Genomic DNA, 26,926 nt, shown 5'->3' with positions numbered 1-26,926 from the left:
AAAGGCATTCTCCTCCCCTTGCTGTGCCAGGACTTGTACCTGTCTTGCCATGGTTGCAGACCCCAAATTGCAATTCTCTGCTGATCAGGAATAAACCCGTCTTTGCTGGAGAAATATCCAGCAGTCTACTTATTTCAGGTTAACAGGTATAATGGTGATATTAAAACCAAACAATTTCAGTGTAAGAAATGCAAGTTATAGATTCTCTCAGTTTTGAACATAGATGTCAACATCCTAAAACAAATATTGGCAAACTGAATACCATAAGACATAGAAAAAGACCATACAGCCTTGCCAAGTTGAGTTGATTATAAGGATGCAGAATTGGTTTAACATTAGAAAATCACTTAGTGTGTTGTGATTCACTACATCAAGAGATTAATGGCAATATGATCATCTCAATAGATTAAAAATTCAATAAGGTTCAGCAGCAATTTGTGGTTTAAAAAGCAACCTTAACCTGATAATTTTAAAAAAAGACCTAGAGCAAACATATTTTAATGAAGTATTAAAGTCATACTTTTAAAACCAAGAACAATACCAGGATGCTTCTTATCACTGTTTCTATATGACGTTGCAAGGAAAGTCTTATCCAAAGCAATCCACAAGATAAAGAGATAATGACTGGAAATACATTTTAAAAACTGTCATTATTCACAAAGGATATAATAGCCTACAAAGAAAACACAAATGTATATCTTGACTTACTTTTGGAAATAGAGTGTAACAGGATCATAAGATTTAAGTTCAAAATATAAAAGGTTAATTATATTTTGATACAGCATCTACAGTTAGAAAATGCAACAAAAGTATATCTAGGAATAATTTTAATAAAAATATGTAAGACCCTTTTGTAATAAAGTGTAAGACTTTACTGAATGGTATTAAAGAAGATCTAAATAAATGGAGAGACAAAACATATTTATGAATTAGAGGACTCTATAATTGAATATTTAATTCTTCCAAAATTGATGAAATTGTTTCTAATCAATTTCAATTAAAATCTCAACAGAATTTTGTATGTGGAATTTGTCAAAATGTTTCTAAAATCTATATGAAAAGCAAAGGGCCAAGACTAGCAAAGTTAGACTAAAAAAGAACAAAGCTACAATAAGATAAGATAATATGAAACTGGCAAGAGATAGATAGACAGATCAATAAAATAGAACAGAAAACCACCCACCCAAATTACATTTATGTTTATTGAAAAACCTGATATCTGACAGAGCTGGAAATGGATATCAGTGGGAGAAAGCAGGTACAACTGGTTATCCATGTGGAAAAATAAAAGGATGTTTAGTTTACACCATTTATAAAATCAATTTCAGATAGACTAAAGAATTAAATGTGAAAGACAAAATACTTATAAAGCTGTATAATATTTTTATGACATCAGCATATTAAAGGATTTCTCAAACAACACATAAAGGGAAATATTGATACATTTAAGTTCATTAAGATTAAGAAGTCCATTTATTAACAAATTAAAACAAAGACAGTGAAAGGACAAGCCACAATCTGGAAGAAGATATTTATAACACAAATGACAGACAAAATACTAATATCTAGAATATGCAAATGGACAAAAGATAAAAATAGGAGTTTCACAGAAGAAGAAACTTAAATGTCAAATAAAACATGGAAAAATGCTCAGCCTCCCTAGGAAGTCAACAGAGACCATATGACCTGCAAAGCCTAAAATATATACTCTCTGGTCCTGTATAGAGGAAGTTCTCCAGTTCCTGCTATATAGTTCAGAAATGTCTTATAACAGTTAAAAATAAGGTCATATAAAAATATTAACATTAAAAAAGTTATTTGCATTACTACCTTACTTTAGCAGATGCCTCTAGACTAGAGATTTGAATCTACAATAACAAGCTTCTATGTTAAAGACCAAATAAAATACCCTATATGTATGGTATTTTTGAGGATGCAAGGAACAATTTAAAAGCCGAATTTTCTCTAGTGTGATGTGAAATAAGTCTCTGATTGAGACAGCAAAATGTTCGCACATTAAAAGGATCGTCAACTTGGATTTATCTCAATAAAGTCCTTCTTTTCACCTAATTATCAAATGGTTTGAACGGAATTGAGTTAATATATTACTGTTAAAGTGATTAAAGACTATTTAGGTGATAGCCTTAAAGATATCATGTCAAAAATATGACCATATTTGCAGAGTAGATGCTGACAAGGGAGGTCAAGTGGCTGGAAAATGTGTGGGAGGAAAAGTCTTTTCCCTCTCTCTTCTTAGGTTCAGTGGCTGGGGCCATGCAAATTGAACTGGCAAAAGACAGATTAACAGAAGAAGATTTATTAAATGTGCCTATCAGAGGCCTTACAGAAATGAAGTGAAAACCCTAAAGAAGCCATCAAACCCAAAGTCTTATATACCATTTCAACAAAGAGCAATACTACATTTGTGAAGTGCAAGACAAAGGAAAAGGGGTTTGAGTTTCTGGGAAGATGGAAGATAAGGGTACTTGTAAGGTCTGTCATTTAGATGGCTCTCGGTACCATCTCTGGGCTTGTAAAAGTCCGGAGCTATCTCCAGTGATTAAGATGGGGAATGATAGGTTTCTCTTCCTGGTACAGGAGAGGGAGACACTTTTACAAATGGAAATGTATGTTTTGCTTTTGGCCAGATCGGGGGACGGCAGAGAGTTTTTTTTTTTTCCCCCATGCCTGCTGTTTCTTAATTGCCTTCAGCTCAAAATAATCCTTATGCCAGAGTAGCATATTTCGTTTTTTCAGTAACAAGTGGCTTCTTGAGGTGGAATTTATTTCGTTGAGTTTTACAATCTGGATCTGGTTCCTCCCCCTTACCCCACACCCCCTCACCCCAGCTCTCTTCAGAGAGCACACAGTTGTTTCTTCTCTACTTTCACCTTGAGAATGAGAGGATAACAGATTTTCTACAGGTGCTGCTTGTTTTTCCATCTCATCATATGTCATTTCTATTAATCTCTCTGCATAAAGTTAGGCTGGAAATTTCCTCTATTCAGGCATCAATATGAGAGTTTGGCTCTCCTTTAGGATTTAGTTTACTTCTTAATTTACTTTGGACTTGGTTACTTTACATTTTTTCCTCTTAATATGGCTTATGTTTTTATTTTTTTATTTTTTTTAAATTTTAGAATTTTATTTATTTTTTTATATAGCAGGTTCTTATTAGTTATCCATTTTATACGTATTAGTGTATATATGTCAATCCCAATCTCCCAATTCATCACACCGCCACCCCTTCCCCGCCACTTTCCCCCCTTGGATGGCCTATGTTTTTAAAGTTAAAGTCAACCATATCATTTTTTGTTTTTACTCATTTATTCATTCGACACATATGATGAGTGCCTACTCTGGAACAGGCACTATTTTAGGTATTGGGGATACCGCAATGCACAAAAGACGAGAAAAGTTCTGCCTTTATATTCTAATGGTGGGAGGAAACAATAAACAAGATAAACATGTAAAATACATAATATGATAGTGATAAATGGTAAAAATGATTCTGTAGTAGTAGATGTTAAATTGTAGAAAACCAGACAGTGATTGATGCAAATAAATGTGTTTCAGCAATGCAAATAGCTTTGTCTCATAGGGATGCAAATGATTTGTGTCCAGTAGAAGACATTGGGTTGTAACCCAAATATTAGTTTTATTGCCCTATGGGGCATTAACCAATTTTTATGTAATTTAGTAATCTTATTCCAGCATTATTTTCCCTTTCAGTGACTATAAATACCTTTGTCTTCTTATGCCCCATTTGAACCAGGTTTATTATTCTGCTAGTTCTCTCATTAATGAGGTAAACAACAATGAGAATCATAGTTTTTAACTTTTTGAAAATGACATATTAACATATAGAATGTGATTTATATAATTCTGATATGCTAAACATCTTTAATGAACAAACAAAAAAAAGATATAAATATATAACACAATAGAAATTTTTTTTTAAAAAACATTGTGGGTTGATTTTTAACATTCTAATGTTGATTGAATACTAGTCATTAGAAATGAAAATTATGAAGACCATACAGTTATAGGAGATAAAAGTTTATGAGAATGTTTTTAAAATATATAGTGTTACAAGGTAAACTGAGACCTATTAACATTTTTAAGAGTTTATTTGAGCAAAAATCTATTTTAATCGGGCAATACCAAACTAGAAGTGGTTAGGAGCACTCTACCAATAGGAGCTTTTATAGGGAAGAAGCAGAAGCCAAGCAAAGAAATTATTTGATTAGCCATAGCTTAAGTGTTTGCATTATTTTGAAAAGCCTAGTTGGATGTTTGTGATAGGTCGTCCTTAGATTTTGATTTCTTAACCTTAAGGCATTTCAGGCTTAGGTGTTGGTTTGCTTAGATAGGCTACTAAGATATTAGAACCACCTCAGTCTAATGGGCTCCTTATTTAATTAATTTCACAATAGATAAATAAAACAATTAAACTCCTAGAATGATATTGCCTATTTTACTGGTCTACTAGGTATTCAAGTATTTGAAATCATTAAGAGAATAGGCTTTGGAATCAGACTACCTGGCTTCAAATCCTGGCTCAACCACTTCTTGTGCTGGGGCAATATGTTCTTTTTTTTGTTTAATCTAAGCCTCAGTACCTTTTATCTTATCAGATTATTGTGAGGAATAAATGAAATAATATAAGTAAGTTCAGAAAACTGCTGGTAAGTGCTTGATACATTTTAGCTACCAGCTTTCTGTTTATTTTGTTCTTGGAATGAAAAATTTACAATATACAAGGTAATGTAGAGCAAGTAAGTAACCACTGCAACTTCATATCGTTATGTAAATGACTTTAAAAACAACACACAGCTCCTTCCTGGTAGTGCAGTGGTTAAGAATCCACCTGCCAATGCAGGGGACACGGGTTTGAGCCCTGGCCCGGGAAGATCCCACATGTCGCAGAGCAACTAAGCCCGAGCACCACACCTACTGAGCCTGCACTCTAGAGCCTGCAAGCCACAACTACTGAGCCCACGTGCAGCAGCTACTGAAGCTAGTGCTCTGCAACAAGAGAAGCCACCGCAATGAGAAGCCCGTGCACCAAAACAAGGAGTAGCCCCTGCTCACCACAACTAGAGATAGCCTGTGCACAGCAAAGAAGACCCGATGCAGCCAAGTAAATATATAAATAAAAATAATTTTAAAAAATAAATAAATAAAATTAAATAAATAAAAACAACATACAATGTTTGCAATATTTAATAGAACAACATTATTCAATGTTGAAAAGTTTTACTTACTGGAGAGCTTCTTTCAAATAAAAAGGGATTAATTCTTATCCACCAACATAGTACTGTATCTTATTTCTATTTTATGGAACATTTTACAACCACAAGTAAGTTTGGTTTTCTAGTCAAAGCTGTGTCTCAACAACTAGTACTTCATTTGCATGAAAGAGAAACTTCTAAACTGACTGTTGCTTGAGTAAGCAATTGACAATACAAAGAAAATACCTTGCAGACATTTCTTTAGAGGGTTTACGAGTAAATCCACTTCTTCCAAACTTTAGCAGTTATTAATTTTCCAAATAAAAGAAACAACCAAGCCAAAAAAATTAAATACAATAAAAGGAAACAAAACAAAAACAGATATAGTTCCTTTTAAACTGTTGGCACGATTATTCAAGCCAACTTTCTAATCAGGGTCAGCAAACACTATGCAGGCTTAAAAAATGAGTTGGTCTTTCCAAATGTCTTCAACTTTCAAAGTCAGAGCAGATGGTACAACGGATTCCTTTATTCTATACTACCTCACAGTATTTTAAATTCACCAAGATTATCAAAATTGAGGGACAGAGATACTGATCTACCTAGAAATACCTTTAAGTTTTCAACTGTAAATTACTCCACTAAATTGGTTGTATGTGTTAAAAACAAACAAACAAAAAAATGAAATTCAACGAAGTAAATTTGAAGATTCTAATTGGCTCTGTTCAACGATTCAGTTACTCAGGAAGCAGCCCATTCTAGCAACTAGAAGGGCACTCTGAGGAGTGGTACGAAATGGTAAGCTTTTATAAAAAGGTAGGTGGGGCAAGGAAGTCATTAGCAGAATAAAAGAGTTATTTTGGGCCAGGAGATCTTTTTAGGGGGAGGAGAATGGTAACAGTTTTATCATGCAGATTGTCTCTTCTTCCTCTGGGGGCTAGAGGGCCCACATGACAGGTTACCTCACTGGTGATGACCAGGAAATTCCAAACTGGTTGACTAAGATTACATTTCTGAGATCTAGAGCCCAGAAATAAAACCACACATATATGGGCAACTAATTTATGACAAAGGAGCCAAGAACATACCATGGAGAAAGGAAAGTCTCTTCAGTAAATCATGTTGGGAAAATTGCACAGCCACATGCAAAAGATTGAAACTAGACCCCTATCTTCTACCATATACAAAAATTAACTCAAAATGGATTAAAGACTTGAATGTAAGACCTGAAACCATAAAATTCCCAGAAGAAAGCAGGCAGTACACTTTTTGACATGAGCAGGATTCTGTGAGGCTCTCCTTGGTACAAAAACCTTTCTGGGACCCCCATTTCTTGCTTATAGCAAAAGGCTTTGGTCTCCTAGGCCTTCCCTGAGTTCTAAAGAGCAGATTCAACCAATTACTAGTTAGGGAAGTGAGGGAATGCAGAAACAAAGGAAAATCAGTGCAGAAATAAAGGAAAATCAGTCAAGAAAGAATATTTCGGTGATAAAACAGTCCTACTTCCTCCTTGATACATATCTTTGAGTTGTTCTGCAGGAACTAAGACCCCACCCAGGTGGAAAATGGTAACTACATGCTGAGACCCCAGACTGGTTGGAACCAGAAGGTTGATGATTGAGGTTCCTGGAACACCACCCTGTTATATCACCACTGATTAGAAGAAAGTCATGCCCCTGTAGCCCTCACCCCAAATGTTGCCTTTAAAAACTCTTCCCTGAAAGCCATTGGGGAGTTTGGGTCTTTTGAGCATAAGCTGCCCACTCTCCTTGCTTGGCCCTTCGATAAACCTTTCTTTGCTCCTAACCCTGATGTTTTGGCTTGTTTGGCTTCACTGTGCATGGGGCACATGAACATGGGTTCAACAACAACACAACAACAAGGAAAAACAAACAACCCAATTTAAAAATAGACAGAGGATCTTTTCCAAGGAAGACACACAGATGGTCATCAAGCACATGAAAAGATGTTCAGCATCACTAATTATTGGGGAAATGCAAATCAATACCACAATTAGCTATCACCTCATGTCTGTTAGAATGGCTATTATCAAAAAGACAAGAAATAGCAAGTGTTGGTGAGAATGTGGAGAAAAGGGAATACTCCTGCATTGTTGGTGGGAATATAAGTTGGTGCAGCCACTATGGACTTCTCTCAAAAAATTGAGAACTGTTGACTTAAAAAATGCACAATGTAAAAGCTGTGGGTCAAGTTTATTCAGTGTCTTACTGAGGACTATAACCCCAGAGACAGACTCTCAGATAGCACTGAGAAACTGTTCCAAAGAGGTGAGGGGGGAGGTCAGTATATATGTTATTTTGGCAAAGGGGGTACATGCCACCAAGCATATATCTTGGTAGGAGGTTGCCAATAGTCAGGAGGAACAAACATCTTAGTTTATGGTTGTAGTGCTTTTCTAAGTATGGGAAGATGAAAGAATCCAGGTTTATAAAAAGTCCAGGTTTATTTTCTCCTGAAAATATCTATTTGAAGGCCTGTTCTGCCAGTTTTCCCAGAGCACAGAGTTCCTCATTCCTGATCTCCATCCTGAACTCCTTTCAGGGTGTGTTAAAGGTAAGCTGCTGCAGTGGCTAATGATTCAATGCTTGTAGAACTGAATGGCAAGCGACATTCTTTAGTTGGTAGAACTACCACATGATCTAGCAATTCCATTTCTGGGTATGTATCAAAAGAATATGAAAACATTAATTAGAAAAGATACATTTCAGTATTATTTATAATAGCCAAAATATGGAAGCAACCTAAGTGCCCATCAGTGGATGAATGGATAAAGAAGAAGTTTTATTTATATATATATATATATATATATATATATATATATATATATATATATATACACACAATGGAATATTATTCAGCTACTAAAAAAAGATGAAATCTTGCCATTTGCAACAGCATGGATGGACCTTGAAGGCATTAAGGTGAAGTAAGTCAGATGGAGAAAGACAAATACCATGTGATTTCACTCATATGTAAAATATAAAAACAAACAAGCAAAACAAAACAAAATGAAAACAAACAGATACAGAGAATAGATTGGTAGTTACTAGAGGGGAAGTGGGGTTGGGTGAGGAATGGGTAAAGAAGGTCAATTGTATGGGCAGATAATACTAGATTTTGGGTTCTAAGAATGCTGTAGTGTATATGGAAGTTGAATTATAATGTTGTACACATGAAATTTATATAGTCATCCCTCTGTATCCATGGGGGATTGGTTCTAGGAGCCCCCATGGATACACACATGCTCGAGTTCCTTATACAAAATGGCATAGTACAATGAATACAGCTGGCCCTCCGTTAACTGTGGGTTTTGCATCCTCAGATTCAACCAACAGTGGATGGAAATTTTGGTTCGTGGTTGGTGGAATCTGCAGATGCGAAGCCTGAGAATAGGGAGGGTTGACCGTATATTTATAGAAAAAAAATCTGCATATAAATGGACCCTCACAGTTCAAACCCATGTTCAAGTTTCAACTGTGTAATGTTTAAACCAGAGTTACCTAAAAAAAAAAAAAAAGAAAGAAAGATTACATTCCTGGGGAAGATTAAAACTGCAGGTTGGTATTAAATCTAGGTTTAGTATTTAGCTTTAGCACAAGTGACACCATTTTGGGCTTATAGTTTTTCTTTTTAACATATGCTATCTCAGAATTTTTCTTCAGTATATAAAATGATTTAAAGATGATTTTTGTCACTTATTTTTCATCATAAGACTAAATTATTTATTATTAGCTTTAAATTTCATCCTAAGGTCTTCCAATTCAATTGCGACATATGTAGTAGTTTCTTGAGTGAACTGTAGGGGAGGAAAAATAATTTTGCCTCTACCCTTCTGAGTTATGGGCTGGGACACTCTGTAATAAAAGGCAGATTAGCAAGAGAAAAACAAATAGAATTGTATTAACGTGTATACCTCATGTACACATGGGAGATACCCAGGGAAAAATGAATAACACCCTAGGTGGCCTACGCTACCAGCTGAAAGATCATCTTCAGCTAAAGACAAAAGAAAGCTCTGTGAATCTGTGTCTGTGTCTCTGTTGGTGGGAGGAGGCCAATTATAGGAGGTTGCCAGGAAAAGACTGGTAATGAAGGGTAAAATTTCTTATGCACATTTAAGTTGGTGCCTTCTCCATTATAAGATTCTCTTGTAATTAGTCATTCAGTTTGTTAATATGGTGTATCACATCGATCGATTTGTGGTTATTGAACCATCCTTGCATCTCCGGGCTAAATCCCACTTGATCATGGTGTATGATCCTTTCAATGTATTGTTGAATTCGGTTTGTTAATATTTTATTGAGGATTTTTGCATCTATGTTCATATCAGTGATATTGGCCTGCAATTTTCTCTTTTTGTGATATCTTTGTCTGGTTTTGTTGTCAGGGTGATGTTGGTCTCATAGAAGAATTTGGTAGTGTGGCAAATTTAAGTTTTGCCTTTTGGAACCTTCTGGAGTTTCTTTTTTCAAATATTTTCAATCCATGGTTGGTTGAGTCTGCAGATGTGGAACCCATGAATACAGAGGGCCAGTTGAATATTTATTCAGCCGAACCTCAAATGCCAAGCCAACTCCAGGTCTTCTCACCCAAACAAGTTTGACTATATGTCCCTAGCCTATCAGATATTTTTCATTTGTCTCTTCCTTGTTCTTTATTCTTTATCCTATAAAAATGTCTTGCTTTCTACCTCATTTTACAGTTCTCCAAAAGGAGACTATGAATGTCATGAAGTATTAAAATTTGTTGTATCACCTGAATTGTCTTCTTTTTTTTTTTAAACAGAGTTGCCTACCCTCTTCCTTTCTGCCCAAAAGCAGGGTATACATTTATCCCCTCTGCTGTACGAAGAAGAAGAGAGCTATCCTTATCGCTTGTTCAAAGATAAACTGAGGTATATTAAAAATGATAAGGTTTATTTGAGCAAAAATTGATTTGAATTGGGCAATACCCTACTGGAAGTAGTTAGAAACACTCCACAAACAGGAGCCAGGGGAAAGACTTTCTATAGAGAAGAGGCAGAAGCAAAGCAAGGAAATTATTTGATTAGCTATAGCTTAAGCAGTTGCATTAATTGAGAAAGCCTAGTGGGCTGTTTGTGACAGGTTGTCCTTAGGTTTTGATTTCTTAACCTTGAGGCATTTCAGGCTTAGGTTTTGGTTTGCTTATGTAGGCTGCTAAGGTATTGCCATTAATTTATAACACTGGAGATGGAGAACTGGCACTGAGGTGAGTCTGCATAAAAAAAACTTACTAAAATAACACTTATCCATTCCTTCTACCCATATATTTTCTTGTCACTTTCCCACAATTTATCTGCCCTAGAAGCCCAAACTCCCTTTCCTTCGTCTAGTTACTTCTCTACAGTATATCACCATTTGTTAAAATGATATATAAGCCCCTGAGTCTAACCACTTCTTTGGATTTTTCACTTCTTTTTTTTTGTGAAGTTATCATGCACATGTAAATATCAATAAAACTTGTATGCCTTTTCTCCTGTTAATCTGTCTTTTGTTAGTTTAATTTGTATCTCCCCAGGTACTTGAGCTAAGAGGGTAGAGGAAAAGATTTTCTTTCCCTACAAGGTAAAAGGGAGAAGAAGGAGACTGTATTTTCCAAAGATTGTTCTTTAATTTTCTTCCCAGATTAATTTGTTTGCTTGTTTGTCAACTAAGTATCCATTTTATATATTAACCAAAATCTGTCAAGTAAAATATATTTTTGGATCCCATTTTTAGCGAACTAACCTGTAACAAGCATGGTTCCTAAAACACTTTTAAAAAGTGTACCATGTGTTATTTTTTATGTAATCTTGCAATGCTGACATCAAGTACACTATTGTAATATCATTTACAAGTGATAACATGAATGAGATGATTGCCCTGAGTTATTAGGTAGATTTTTTCCTCCCTTAGCAAAGAAAACATTTTTCTTAATACAGATAGATATAGAGGAGAGAGAGAGGGAGAGAGAGGAGAGAGAAAGAGAGTCTCTTCCACCTAGAATATTTTTTACACAATAATAATTTAACTATAAATAATAATTATATTAAGTAAAGTACTTTATCATCTCCCATTCCTCACTCATGCTACCTGTGGTGGCAAGACATTTTCACATTAGTATTTTACGATGGACCATTCATTTGAGCCCTGACCATAATATTCTGCTTTAGATTTTCAGACTATTCTAAGCAGTCTATGGGCTTAAGCAACATACTGTTTGAATTAGATGGCCTCTGGAATCTTCTGTCACTGAGTTTCTGTCAAGTCATAAGGGGAGATGGAAGTGCAGTGGGTCTAAATTCTATACCACTCATCATTCTAATTATGCTGCCTAGGGAGGCCAGCTGGCTAGCTGTCAAGAGACCTCAGGAAGTTTATTTACATTGGTAAATTCACTGTGGTACAAGCTCTGAATCTTTGCTTTGCAGGCTCAAAACTTGAATTTTTGTCAGCACATTGAAAGTAAAATCTTCTCTTGGCAAACTCATTTTATTCAAGCTTACAGAGACTGAAATGTCATTTTATTAATTTACAATGGGCAATAAAACAGTCGTGTGGACTGTTCTGCTTGCCTCAACAGGATAAGTGCATTTACTCTTTAAAGACAAAACTACCTGGGAAGCCAATTATAATTGAAAATTTGAGGGGTCTGTATTCAGAACAAGAGGAGGTAGTTGAATGATGGACCTCAGGGACAGGCTTTTCATGTAGCCTAGAGTGTTTTGAGTCTGTGATGTTCCCTTCTCACCCTTAATAGGGTTGAATACAAAATGGAGGTACACATAGGCCATGTAGCTTAGTTTGGGGTGGGGTGAGATTTTGGGGTGAGTAGGAACTGGACAGACAAAAGGAGGGTGAACAGAGGGAACATTCCAGGCAAGTGGAATAGTATATGTCATGGCCTAGAAGTCAGGGAGAGACTGTGATGAGCCAGAAAACTGCAGTAGTTCAGCATGCCTGAAGCATACAGTGCAAAGAAAATAATGTCAAGTGATAAGCAGGGAGGGGTAGCTGGAGCAAAAGCATGGAAGGTCTTGCAAATCACAGTAAGGAGTTTGGGTTTTTGTCCTCAAAGTGATGGGGATGAGTGAGGAATTTTAAGCAGGGGTGTAATGAAGATCGGGTTTGTGCTTTAGTAAGATCACTCTGGCTGCAGGGTAGAAAATGAATTAGATGGATGCAAGACCAAGATCAGAGATGAGTTACTTCTAGGTCAGAAAGGAGTGACTTGAAAATTGGGGCAATGTGAGACGGAATTTACAGGTCTGGGTGATTAATTAAATATGGGCAGAAATAAAAAGAGAATGGACAAAGATGGCAGATTTCTAGCTTGGGCGTGGTGGTGCCAGCAGTGGTATAGGAACCCAAGAGGTCATAGGGAAGTGAGTGAAGGGCAGAAGAGGCCCATGATGAGTCACTTTAGAGTTCAGACATTTTGAATTGTGCTTGAGGATTCTGGGGGATATCGAAATGGGTTTGTTCAGTAGGCTGTTAAATATTTGGGTTTCACATGTAGACGAGAGAGCCAGACTGCAGATTTTAGAATCAACAGCAAATAAATAACATGTAATAGAAACCCTAAGAGTGTCTGGTAACCCAATGAGAGTGTATGGGAGGTGGATAATAATGGTCCTATAGCTGTAAACCTTGGTGCAATCCACCTTGTTTAGCCAAATTACTAAGATCAGCAACTAATAATACCAGTCACTCTTCTGTATACATTCTGGCAATGTCCTTTCAAAGTTGAGTAGTTCTAGTACATGACTGGGAGCTTAAAGTTTAAGTTCATGACATGATTTTCCAAAGTAGGCAACTTCTTGGAAGGCATACTGAGCTAACAATCACATAATAAAGCATTCCACTTGTATTTGTTAAATAGCTTTGTGCTAGCCTCAGAAGTCACACAATGACTATTCATTTGAAGCAAATCGCTAAGTCCAGCCTACCTTCAAAGGAAGGCAAATTAAACTCTGCCTTTTGGTGGGAGGAGTGTCAAAGAATTTGCAGATATGTTTTAAAATCGTCAGGGGAAAAAGAGGCTACATTTACGTGTTTTGGAAGGTTTAGCCAGTAAGTTTACTACCAACGACTGGTCTGAAATTTACATTTTCCTTTCTCCCTCCCTCCTTCCATCCCTTCCTCCCTTCCTTCCTTCCTATCTTTCAAAACTCATTTACAGATATTGACTACACACTGTGTCACAATCAATAAACTCTGAATTCAATGCTATATTGCTCATTGAAAAAAAATTTCTTAAAAAAAAGCAACACAAATTTGGGAATTCCCTGGCAGTCCAGTGGTTAGGACTCGGAGCTTCCACTGCAGGGGGCATGTGTTCGATCCCTGGTCGGGGAACTAAGGTCCCCATGCCACATGTTGCATCCTAAACAAACAGAAAAACAAACAAACAAAAAACACAAATTTGTCACCTTACAGTTCTGGAGGTCAGAAGGCTGCAATCAGTTTCACTGAGCTTAAGTCAACGTATCTTCAATGGCTGGTTCCTTCTGGAGACTCAAGGGGAGAACGTTTCTAGCTCCTGGAGGCTGCCTGCATTCCTTGGCTCAGGACCTCTTCCCTGCATCATTCCAACTTCTTGCTTCTATTGTCACGCCTTCCACTTCCTCCTCTGTGTTCAATCTCTATCTCCTTTTTTAAAAAAATTGTGATAAAATATACATAACATAAAATTTATCATTTTAATCACTTTTAAGTGTATCCTTCAGTAGCATTAAGTAGATTCACATTGTTGTGGAACTATTCTCCACTATCCATTTCCAGAACTTTGTAGTAGGAAAGAGTTTTAAAAACCTGACCATTATTTTTGTATTTCCCTTCAGTGGAGTGCATGGAAGGAATCACAGCTTTGTAGGCATGGATAAATTCCAAACTTCTGATCCTCAGCAAACTCACCTATGATATTTAACATAGAGCTATAGACAGCAGATATGACATGTCTAGCATCGGGCAGGCTCTTTGCTCTTCATAGCTTAGATCTAGTATATATGAACATACAGAATCTAGTTTATTTTCCAACATTTCTCCAAAGGGAGGATAGCTTGACTCCTATTTAACACAAGGTCTTAACTGCTCTACCTCTTGAGGCTGAAACTGATCCACTCACTACAGTAAGTCCCCTGTATACAAACGAGTTTCATTCCAAGAGCGCATTTGTAAGTCCAGCTTGTTCATAAGACCAGCAAAGTTAGCCTAGGTACCCAGCTAACAAAATCAGCTATATAGTAATGTACTGTAATAGGTTTATAATACTTTTCACACAAATAATACATAAAAGCCAAACAAGCACAAAAAATAAAACATTTTTAATCTTACAGTACAGTACCTTGAAAAGTACAGTCGTACAGTACAACAGCTGGCGCTTCTTACACAGCAGTTACATCACTGCTGCTTTTACGCTTGCTTCTGGACATCCTGGGCTTGAAATAAAGATACTGTGCTACTGTACTCTATACAGTACTGTACAGTAAAGTACACAAAAGCACAACCACTTGTAGAGGATGCACGCATGTGACAATGTACTCCAGACACATGAACTAACATGTAATTGGACATGTGAACGCACGTTTGCATCTTTGAAAGTTTGCAACTTGAAGGTTCGTATGTAGGGGACTTAGTACATCCACAAGCTCCCTTGCCTTTTGGCTCCTCATTGAGTTGGGCCAGTGGAAAGCACGAGCAGGAAATCCAGAAGTTGGGAAGAGAATGAAAACGGGACATATAGTCCCTTGGTATCCTCTCTTTCACATCTAAGTGTTTTGTAAATACTCCCTACTGAAGGTCACAGCTTCTGTCCTGCAGCTTCTCTCATAGATCTCTCTGGATTCTGGTTAACTGTTCTCTCTTCTTGCCCCTTCGGGCACTGGTCCAACTAGATATATGGTAATTCCTGCTGCTGCTAACCTAGGTGTGCCTCACCATTTCTTACTGGTTTTCTTAACTTTTGACCATACCTATTTCAGTTGTCCCCTCCTCTAAAATATTTTCAATTATACTTTTGCTTTTGGGCCCCAGAGTGATACTTTACTTTTTTTTGGAAACAAATCTCACTCAGAGCCCCATTATGTAAAACAGGTAAACGTGAAGCTGCATCAGCTGATGCAAGGGTGAATAATGTAGGGCCTCAATTGCTTGCTTCTCCCCATCTACTGAGGTGGCCTCTGAGGGACCACTTAGGTCTTGGAGGGACATACTTAGAAAAACACTGGACTGAGCAAATCCAAGGAAATGCTAGCCCTGACCAACACTCAGATGACATCTCTCTACCCAACTCATTAAATCACTTCACCTGACTTCACAAACACACTTTAGAAACATGTGAGAACAGAACTTCAGGTGTTAGTTGCATTTCTACAATTCGCCTACACCACCACCTTTTGTAGTAGTCCATGTGTTTTTTTCCATTTAGTTAGCTGTGCAGGTAGGGGGTCCACAGGTTGGTCTCAGTTAGAAGACTGATAGGAATGATGATTTGGATTTGATTTAACATCAATTTCATTTTGATTTACTACTGAATTTTTTTTTTCAAATAGGCAAAATAAAGAATCTTCACAAGTTCAAAAAGATGAGTTAACCTAGCTCCCCACTGTTTTCCTAGTTCCCCAAATGTGTGGTTTTAGGAAACCCAAGCAGAATGAGGAGTCTTCCAGGTCAGAAAGTCCCAACCATGAACTTTCTGTGTATGACTGGAGGAGTCACATTGGCACTCAAGATTTCACACTGTTATCATAGATGGGATTTTTTTTTCCCTTTTCTTTCTTCCTTCCTTTCTTTCTTTCTTTTAAAAACAGTTTTTTAATTGAAGTATAGTTGATTTACAATGTTGTATTAATTTCAGCTGTACAGCAAAGTGACTCCGTTATACATATATATACATTCTTTTTTTTATTCTCTTTTCCATTATGGTTTATCATAGGATACTGAATATAGTTCTCTGTGCTATACAGTAGAACATTAGGACCTTGTTGTTTATCCATTCCATATATATATATAACAGCTTACATCTGCTAACCCCAATCTCCCACTCCATCCCTCCCACAACCCCCTCCCCCTTGACAACCACAAGTCTGTTCTCTATTTCTGTTTCTGTTTCATAGATAGGTTCCTTTGTGTCATATTTTAGATTCCACATATAAGTGATATCATATGGTATTTGTCTTTCTTTTTTTTTTTTGCCATGCCACACGGCATGTGTAATCTTAGTTCCGCAACCAGGGATCCAACCTGTGCCCCTGCAGTGGAACCACTGGACCGCCAGGGAGTCCTGGTATTTGTCTTTCTCTTTCTGATTTACTTCATTTAGTTTGATAATCTCTAGTTGCATCCATGTTGCTACAAATGGCATTATTTCATTCTTTTTTATGGCTGAGTAGTATTCCATTGTATATATGTACCACATCTTCTTTATCCGTTCATCTGTCGATGGACATTTATGTTGTTTCCATGTCTTGGCTATTGTGAGTAGTGCTGCTATGAACATAGGGGTGCATGTATCTTTCTGGATTGGAGTTTTGTCTGGATATATGCCCAGGAGTGGGATTGTTGGATCATATGGTAATTCTATTTTTAGTTTTCTGAGGAGCCTCCATACTGTTTTTCCTAGTGGCTCTACCAACTTATATTAGATGGGAATTTTTGTTGTGCTACCTCTACATGATTCCATGGACTATTTTGTACTCTACCAACTCAACATGTGGTTTGAATGCAATAGGCTTAGCCAGGGCCATATATATATGTGTATATATATGTGTGTGTGTGTGTGTGTTTGTGTGTGTGTGTGTGTGTGTATTCATATACATATATATATGTACATATATATGATTTTTAATAGCTCTTAAAACATAATTATTATTTTGGATCTTCCTTAAACCTGCTTCCAAAGAAACTCAATGGAGACCTGATACTTTTCTTGGAGTTACTCAAGTCAACTTGGAGAAAATCAGTAGGGACTTCTGGAGAATTCATGTATCTCCCCACTCCTTTGAAGTTCTCGTCTTTGCCTCCCTCCTCATCCTTCCTTCACGGGCTGAAAGAAGCACAAATTGATACTAGATTTCAGTTAGTTGGTTCAATGATGTTAACATAATTTGTCAAAAGTGAACAATTCAGTTAAGTTGAGAAAAATAAAAACTAATTGCTGCCAAATAGCTGGTTAGTAGTCCTGTGTGTATTCCTTAGAACCCCTAAACTATCTTTGCTTTACGTATACAGAGCCATCAGCTGCACTTTGCTTGTTGTGTTGTGATTTTTCATAGATTTGCTTCTAACTGGAAATGAATTATTTGGTGGTCACTCATGAAATTAAGAAGGAGAAAAATGTTCAAATTTACAAAAGGTGGAGAATAAGTTGTTTCTCATAAATACTGGGAAAATTTTGAAGAGTCAAGAAACATACACACATATATATTATATCAAAAGAAAAAAGACTGCTGAGTAGGATCAAAAGATGTTGGATCACTCTCAAGATTGTTGGATATGGACTATATCTTCACAAGTAGGAAGATCTTAGTTTGAGGAACCCTGTAAGGCAACTGTTACAGGAATGATTATATACCCTTCTGTCTTAGTTCAGGCTGCTATAACAAAATTCCACAGACTGGGTGGCAGAAATTTGTTGCTCACAGTCCTGGAGGCTGGAAGTCCAAGACCAGGGTGCCAGCATGGTTGGGTGAGGGGCCTTGTCTGGGTCACAGACCTCTTGTATCCTCACATAGAGGAACTAGAGAGTTCTTTTTGGTTTCTTTTATAAGAACACTAATCCCATTCTTGAGAGCTCCACCCTCATGACCTAATCACCTCCTAAAGGCACCACCTACTAATACTGTCAGCTTTGGGGGTTAGGATTTCAACATATGAATTTTAGGTGGGCACAAACATCTAAGCCATAGTACCTTCCTTCCTTTCTTCATTCATTCATCAATAAATATTTATTGCTAACCATGGGTTGAGCATTGTTTTAATTATTGGGGACACACCAGTGAACAAGAGACAAGACCCTTATATTCTTGTTGTGGGGGACCTGAATAGAGAAACAAGAAAAGTCAGAAATGATAGTTTTCTCTGCTATGCAGAGAATTAGAATGGGTGATGTGATAGATTGGAGACTGCTTTAGCACTTTAGATGAGGTGATCCCTGAAGCTATCTCTGAGGAGATGACTTTTAAAGTGCAGTATGAATGCCAAGAAATTAATCACAAGATCTCAGGGAAAGGCATTTCCTAAATAGGAACTGTTTGGTGCAAAGTCAGGAATAAGCTTTGTGCAGCTGAGGAGTAAAAGTTCAAGGAGGGACTTCCCTGGTGGCACAGTGGTTGAGAATCTGCCTGCCAATGCAGGGGACACGGGTTCGAGCCCTGGTCCGGGAAGATCCCACATGCTGCAGAGCAACTAAGCCTGTGCGCCACAACTACTGAGCCTGCACTCTAGAGCCCGCGAGCCACAACTACTGAGCCCATGAGCCACAACTACTGAAGCCTGCGCACCTAGAGCTCGTGCTCCACAACAAGAGAAGCCACCGCAGTGAGAACCTGCGCACCACAATGAAGACCACAATCAGAGAAAGCCTGTGCACAGCAACGAAGACCCAACGCAGCCAAATATAAATTAAAAAAAAAAAAAAGTTCAAGGAGGCTGGGGCATAGTAAGCTAAGTGTTTATAAGTGGAAGGCAGAGAAGCAGGCAGGGCCAGATCGACAGGTTGTGTGAGCCAGGATAAGGTATTTGAATTTTATTGTGTTTGTGATGGGGAGCTACAATCAAGAAAGGCAGTGACATTCTTTAATTTGCATTTTAAAAAGTTGTTTCTGGCTGCTGTGTAGTGAATGGGCTATAGGGAAGCCAAAGTAAAAGCAGAGAGACCAACCAGGAAACTATTCCAATAGTCTGGACAGGAGATGAAGGTGCTGTGGGCTGAGGTGATAATGGAAGGAAGTGGCAGATTTGGGGTATGTTTTGGAGGTAAACATGTCAGGATTTTCTGATGGATTGGATGGAGGGAGGGGATGTGATGAGATAAAGAGAGAAACCAAAGATAACCTCAAGATTTCTGGTTTGATCCAACTTAGTAGCTGGGGGTAGGACATACTGAGACAGGAGAACTGGTGAAGAAGCAATTCTGAAGATAAAAATGAAACACTTTTGTTTGGCTCATATTAAGTTTGAGATGCTCATTAGATGCTCATTCATCGAAGAAGAAATATGAAGTAGATGGTTTGTCATACAAGTCTGGAAACCTGGGCAGGTTCAGCACTGGAGATAGAGACTTGGGCAGACAAGTGAATTTACAGCCAGGAGACTGGTTGAGATCACTTCTAGGCCATGTGCCATAGACGAAAGGAGGGGCTTAGAACAGAGTGGGGGGCTCTCTAACGTTAAGATATGCGGTAGAGAAGTCTTCAAACAAGTTTTAGAAGGAATGGTCATTTAGGAGAAAAACCAGAAAGTATACTGTCAAGGAAGTCAAGAGAATAAAATAATTCAAGGAGTGGGGCTTCCCTGGTGGCGCAGTGGTTAAGAATCTGCCTGCCAATGCAGGGGACACGGGTTCGAGTCCTGGTCCGGGAAGGTCCCTCATACCGCGGAGCAACTAAGCCCTTGTGCCACAACTACTGAGCCTGCGCTCTAGAGCCCACGTGCCACAACTAGTGAGCCCGCGTGCCACAACTACTGAAGCCCACATGCCTAGAGCCCGTGTTCCGCAACAAGAGAAGCCACTGCAATGAGAAGCCCACGCACCGCAACGAAGAGTAGCCCCCGCTCGCCGCAACTAGAGAAAGCCCACGCAGCAATGAAGCCCCAACACAGCCAAAAATAAAAGTAAAAAAAAAAAAAATTCAAGGAGTGGTCTATTGTTCTCAGTGTGAACAAGAGTCAAATAAAGTAAAAAAAAAATAAACTCATTACTGGATTAGGCAACATGTACGTCATTAGTAATCTTAATATGAGCAGTCTCATTGGAGTAGATGAGAAGGAGACTTGATTGGAGTGGGTTAGGAAGAAAATGCAAGGTAAGACAGTGAAAGAACTATAGGTGTGAAAGCCACTTTGGGGATCTAGAGAAAGAAGACAGGTGGAAAATATAACAGGACTGTTGCTGGACTGTGTTGAGTGCCTGAGATCTGTGGCTGTTAATGTAAAATGAGCCCAGCAGCTCCAGCTGTATACATGTATCTCTAGTGATATTCAGCAGCTCCTGTACAGCACAGAGGAGCTGGGTAGTCAGGTTTGGGTTCTGCTAGACAAAAACAATGGAGGAAGAGAGAGCTGAAGTTAAGCATATTTGCAAAGGGTGGCGGTGCTATAAAGTTGGATCATAGCTTTAAGCTGGGTTTTGACGGAAATGAGGATGCTAGGGAAATGGCCCATAGTAAGAACGTAAGAAGGGCCAATGGACTGGAGGTCTTGACGAAGTCAAAGAATTGATGGAATATTGATGTAAAAGAGTTAAATGGATAGGAATTAACAGCCAGATGGGTAAATGGGAATGTTTTGTGTGGGAAGCTGCTACATTAGTGAAGGATGTTCTTACATGATTATGTCTCACCCACTGCTTATTTTTTTTGGAGTTTTCAGTTCCCTAGTATATTATTCCAATGATGGAGTTATCATAAGCTGCAGGGGAGCACACAGATTTTTGAATAACTCATCTAGCTAAGCAGTAGATGAGAGTCTATTATATTAGTCAAAAGATTCCACTGGAGAATTCCAGTGGAGAAGGCTTTAGCATGTGACATTAATAAGCAGCTTTAAACTAATTTTTGAAAAATAAAAAATAGAAATAAATGTCACTTTAAAGGGAAAAAACTGCTTCCTTTCTCTACTTACAACACTTACGACACCAAATGTGTGGAGTTTTTTTCCATACCAAGCAATTCTCCAATTCCCTGCACACCGAGTCCTACAATTTAATTCAGTTCTGGCACTAACAACCCAGAGTTAGCACAGACCCCACAGACTAAAGGTTTAGTCCCACCAAGAATGCCCCCTACTTCAGATACCAGTTGAAACTTCCAGGTTGTCACCTGTACTTTGGGCCAACTGGCTATAAATTGGGTGTTCCCACAACACTCTCCCCAGCTTTGATAATTTGCTATACTGGCTCACAGAACTCACAGAAATACTTTACTTACTATTACCGGTTTATTACAAAGGCTACAACTCAGGAACAGCCAAATGGAGGAGATGCATAGGGCAAGGTATGGGGGGAGGGGTGCAAAGCTTCCCTATTCTCTCCAGACACTTCCTCCTCCCAGCATCTTGATGTTCCTCAATCTGGAAGCTCTCCAAACCTCGTTATTTAGGGTTTTTATGGAGGTTCCATTACATAGACATGATTGATTATATCACTGGCCAATGGGGATTAAGTCTTGAAGTTCCTCTTGGCTTCAGGAGGTGGGCCGGAAAATTCCAACCTTCTAATCATGACTCAGCCCCCACCCTAAAGCTATCTAGGGACACCCAACCACTCAGTAGATCAAGCATTACAACAAAAGATGCTCTTATCACCCTATCACTCAGGGGCAGAGACCAAATCTATTCAATATATTTATTATGTCACAGTTTTATCACTCAGCTTCAGTGAAAATATTTCCCATACTGTCTGAAAATAAAGTACCTGTGTCTGGAAAGGTGGAAAAGTGTGTGCTTTGCTATGTTTGCCTGGAAGTACTTAAGTGCACTATCATCAATAGTGATTAATAACGTATGAGTTGTAGGCACGACTGTTTTGCTGCACTATAGACACAGACACACATTAAAAAACAGATATGTTTTGGATGGAAACAACATATTACATCATATAATGCTTTATTTACATTTTACAAAACACTTTTACATTAAGTAATTTGAAAATAAGATTTGCTGCATTTTTTTCAGAAGATCTGTGGGTATTTTCTAATAAGCGCTCCATTCATTGCTTGGTAGACTTCAGATCCCCACCCTCCCCTCCCACCCCCAGCAAGGTTAGTTGCGTTATTTTCCTCCTCTCCTTTCCTACTTAAACATTATTAAAGGCTTCTCTTTCCCCCTCCTCAAGGTAAAGTCGAACCTCTTGGCTCGTGAGTACTGGCAGAATGGTAGGATTCCGCAGCTGTATTTTTGAGTTTAAATAATAACATCGTGCCTGGAAGTCAGGTCCAAGTCCACTTCCAAGTCCACGTCCTTGTTTTGGCACACTGTTTATCTGTGACCTCATTATTTTTTCTTAATCTATGAAACAGACGCATTAAGGTCGATTCACTTCATACATCTATTGTCAGAAGAGGATTTAAAATTCCCTAGGAGAATGGGCCAAGCGTGGGCTTTAGATGGTGCAACATGTTAGCGACATCAGTCCATTATTGTTGCTATAGTCCAAAGATGACAACCCCAAACTTCTCTTACCAACTCAAATTCCAGTTTCTTCCTACCCTTTCTTCCGATTCTTTACTTTCCCTTTGGCTGATATTAGAAGCAGGAAGGGAGTACGGAAAGGCGCCAGGGGTTGGACCAGGGGAGAAAAAAAGCCCATCAGACCGGTTAATCGTGTCTGCGATTCTCTCCTTTGCTTCCAAGCGCTTCCAGCAGAAATGAGGATCCAGTTCAGGAACGGCCAAGGCCGGGGTCACAGTGACAAATTTTACAGAGTAATCTGAGGTGCCGTCCCAGGTACCCGCCCAGAGACCCCTTCTTGCGTCGCAGTCAGGGACCCCCTCCAGGTTCCCCTAGAGGGTACGTTGTCTGCGCGCGGGCGCGTCCTCTGACAGAGTGCGGCCGTGCGTTCGGCGCCCGCGTTGTCCCCCAGCCCGCCGGAAGGAGCGGCGGCGCCAGCGTCCTGCCGCCTGTCCGTCACGCAACCGCCCACGCCGCCGCCGCTTCCGATTGGCCGCAGGCGCGGGCCAGGCCCCTTCCAACCCCGCCTCCCGCAGATGGACAGGCCGAGGGGGCGGGGCGGTGGCGGGCGGGTCCGCCTAGCTGTCAGTTACGGGGGCGGCCCGGCAGGCTGGCGGGCGGGCGCTCGCTGGCTACCTCTTCGCTCGCTCGCGCGCGCTCCCTCTCGCCGTCTGTGGGGAAGTCGGGGCAGCCCGAGTGGCCGCCGCTACAGCCTCGCCCCGACCTCCTCCCAGTCCTTTCCCGGCTCAGTCCCTCCCTCTCGCGTACCCCCGAGTACTGAGTGGCCCCGCGGAAGGTTCGGAGAGTCACCGGGGCGGCGCCGGGTGGTGTTTAAGCCATGTTAAGGAGGATTTTGCAGAGGGTAAGAGAGTGAAACCGTCTTTCAGGAGCACGTGAGCGGGAGAGCCGGAGCCCAGGGCCGCGGAAGCTGCCGCCTCGCTGAGTAGCCAAGGCGGCGGCGGCGTGGCCGCCCCCTCTTCAGCGCCGGCCCCCTCCTTCTTTAGGCCCCGCAGCCCAGGCGGCGATTAGGCCTCGGTCGTCTGCTCTGGGGGCGGGCCGCGGGGGGGGCAGGGGGCGGGCGGGGCGGTGGCGGGGCAGCAGGCCGGGGCGGGGCCGGGTCCCCCGCGGCCCCCAGCGCACAGGCCCGGGCCCCGCACCCGCGCGGGCTGTCAGTGCGAGCGGGCGGCCGGGCGGGAGGGTGTGGCGCCGGCGCGTTCCTTCCAGATTCTGGAATGGCAGTGAAAATGGAGAGTTAGTGCCCGCGGGTCCGGCCGGCCAGCCGCCCGCCAGGCTGAAGCACGCCGGGTGGGAGACCTCGGGAGGCTAGCTCGGCTCTTCCCCCAGCGCCCCGCCCGGCGTGGCCCGCAACTTTACCCGACACGCACCTGCCTCACGCGGATTCTTAATCTCATCTGGGCAGCACTGCAGGGTAATGTGGTGAAACCAGGCCTAACGTTGGCCCAGTCGCTGTACCGACACTTAACTGGCTAAAGTCCGCTGCGAAGGAAGCTATTACTCACTGTTGGCAACTCCCCTACCCCACACGCCCCCCATTTAAAAATGCGTTTTCCCCTCCCAGCCCAGTACCTTTTTTTGAGCCATGCAAGTATAGATCCGTTGTCAGCTTGATCCAACGGTACACTCCTTTACTTTCTGCCAGTGCTCTCTCTATGTCAAATCTGGAAAAGCCTGAAGATACAAGGATTAGAGCATTGGAAAGCTGTAGGTGTTTTGTTTAGGAATCTGTTCCTAGAATAACAAAATCTTTTCTGTAGGAGTCACTGTTACTCAACTTTTTGTTTTGGTTAGCTTTTTTTTTTTTTTTTTTTTTCTTAATTTCTTTTTGAGACCGATGGGGTGCAACAAAATGTAAATGACTGAAAAGTTGGTGCCAAACCCATTAGTTGGTTACTGAGGGAGTAGGATAACTAGTTCCAAGGGCAAAAGGAGTTAGTGAACTCGTAGCATTCAGTCAAGGAATGTACCAAAGAGAGTTGAGTCATCCACTATGTAGAAAGGGAGTGTCCTTGCTCCTGCATAGCTTTGGGAAATGTTCAAGTCATGTGGAACTTGGTCATATATCAGGGGTAGAAATAGTTAACTTCTGTATCTTCCACCCTGTATTGACATTTGATGATTTTTTGCAATGTTTTGTCGGAGTTTTTTGAAATCTTGATAAGCGCTGATTTTGGCAGTAGCGAGGGCATGCCCTTTACACTGGTCATCAGTTCCTGTGTTCAACATTAAAGACACCTGTGCGTGATTTACTTCCACTACTTAGAGATTTTTTTCTCTCGTCAGACCTGAAGGGACTGATTACCTCATGCCTCAGATTGTGTTTCCGTCACGTAATTCCACAGCTGAAAATTAGTTCGCCTGTGGTTTGCTTTATAGTTTATAAATAAAGTGTTTACTGACTTGAGTAGCTTCTAGTAGTTGTAGATTACTTTTCAGAAATATGAACTGCTTTCCAGTACTCTCGGTTTAATGTTGTTAAGCGTTACGATTATATAAAGATCATTTTGAGTGTTGGTGCATACACATCGATGGCTACAGAAGTTTCAGCTGAAACCACAAAATTGGAATTTATTCTGGTTATTGCTGAGATATGATAAGGAATCATCACACTTGAATAAGCCAGTTGACAACTGAGTTTTTTAACCATGGCATTATTGGTATTTGTGACTGGATAGTTCTTGGTTGTTGGGGGCTGTCCTTTGCACTGTAGGATATTGAGCAGCATCCCTGGCTTCTACCCACTAGATGCAGTAGCACTCCCAAATCCCCTCCCCCCTGTTGTGACAACCAAAAATATCTGAAGACTTTGCCAAATGTCACCTAGGGGCAAAATTGCCCTGGTTGAGACCACTGTCTTAAATTTATATACTCTTTTATAGGAAAGTTTGAATTGTTTCTCATCATTAACCACTTAACTTTCTTTTTTTCAGTGTCCTTATACTGAGTGTCAGTAAATGCAAAGCATCTGCTAGGTGCTGGGAACCAGTTAAATAAGATATGGGCCCGCCTTTTAGGACTCACAGCTGGTTGGGGAAGTGGACATTTAAAAGTAATGGCAGTTCTTTGTAATAGAAGAATGAATAGTGCCTGGGGGCCACTTTGTGGGAGGGTTTTGGGGCAATCAGGAAAAGCTTCTGGGAGGAGGGCATATTTGCAGCTCAGAAGAGTGGAGGGCAGGTTGGGCTGAGGGAACCGCAAATGCCTAGACAAGAAGTCACAAAATGGGGCAAGTAATATTAAGGGGAATGTGAACATTTAAGTTTAGGGAGTGAAAAGATATGCAGGGATTGGTGGGAGGTGAGGCTGCAGAGGTAGCTCAGACCAGATCAGGAGAGGACCTAGAGTCACCTGGGAGGAGTTCGGCTCTCATAGATGGGTCACTGTTAATGCTCAGCATTTAATAGGGGCATTTGGATAAAGCCTTAAAGAAATCTTGTAATTTGTATTACTAGTATGAGCTCCACAGGTGCTATTTACTAACAAGTATAACTTGAATCTTTAAATTATGTAACATGGCAACCATTTTATTTTACCCCACCCTGATAATCTTATTTCTCAGCAGAGGTCATAAGATATAAGATTAAAACTAAGGTTGCTGATTTAGAGATTTGTTTGAAATGGTCTTCATGCTTTGAAATTAAGTCGCATACCTTTAGCATTCTGTTTTCACATGACCTTTTCATTTTAACTGTTGTAATTTTCTTCTGAATAGCGTCCTTTATTTTTTATATTTTTTAAATAAATTTATTTATTTATCTATTTTTGGCTGCGTTGGGTCTTCGTTGCTGTGCTTGGGCTTTCTCTCTAGTCGCTGCGAGCAGGGGCTACTCTTCGTTGTGGTGCGCGGGCTTCTCATTGCGGTGGCTTCTTTGTTGCAGAGCACGGGCTCTAGTTGCTCGGGCTTCAGTAGTTGTGGCACACGGGCTTAGTTGCTCCGCAGCATGTGGGGTCTTCCTGGACCAGGGCTTGAACCTCTGTCCCCTGCATTGGCAGGCGGATTCTTAACCACTGTGCCACCAGGGAAGTCCCTGAATAGTGTCCTTTAAGTAGCATTTTTGAAAGAAGAAACAGACAATGTGCTTATAATCAATTGTAACTCAGCATCTTTGAACATCACCGATAAGGTCCTAGGGTACTTTATAGAAAATTTAGTTTCTGGTTCTTTTTCTTTTTTCCATTAGCTACTAAAAGGTGTTTCTTTGAGGCTTGTAAGAATCTGAAAAAAAAAAAATTGGGATAGCTCCAATATGTATGTATTGATTATTG

At 40.0% G+C, this 26,926-nt stretch overlaps 1 protein-coding gene across 2 annotated transcripts in view; it reads left to right on the top strand.

Moving 5' to 3' along the window:
• Positions 1–23,235: 23,235 nt before the first annotated feature.
• The window catches only part of EEA1 (early endosome antigen 1), a 133,019-nt gene continuing 129,328 nt past the window's right edge, over positions 23,236–26,926 (top strand). For both annotated transcript variants that reach the window (XM_059936661.1, XM_059936660.1), the window contains exon 1: positions 23,236–23,504. In XM_059936661.1, the coding sequence (XP_059792644.1) occupies positions 23,481–23,504 (24 nt within the window). In that variant the 5' untranslated portion in view covers positions 23,236–23,480. The remainder of the gene's footprint in view (positions 23,505–26,926) is intronic.

Source organism: Balaenoptera ricei, chromosome 10, assembly GCF_028023285.1.
Source record: "Balaenoptera ricei isolate mBalRic1 chromosome 10, mBalRic1.hap2, whole genome shotgun sequence".
Lineage (NCBI taxonomy): Eukaryota > Metazoa > Chordata > Mammalia > Artiodactyla > Balaenopteridae > Balaenoptera > Balaenoptera ricei.
Note: the sequence above shows the minus strand (reverse complement) of the source record. Positions and strands in the feature narration are given on the sequence as shown.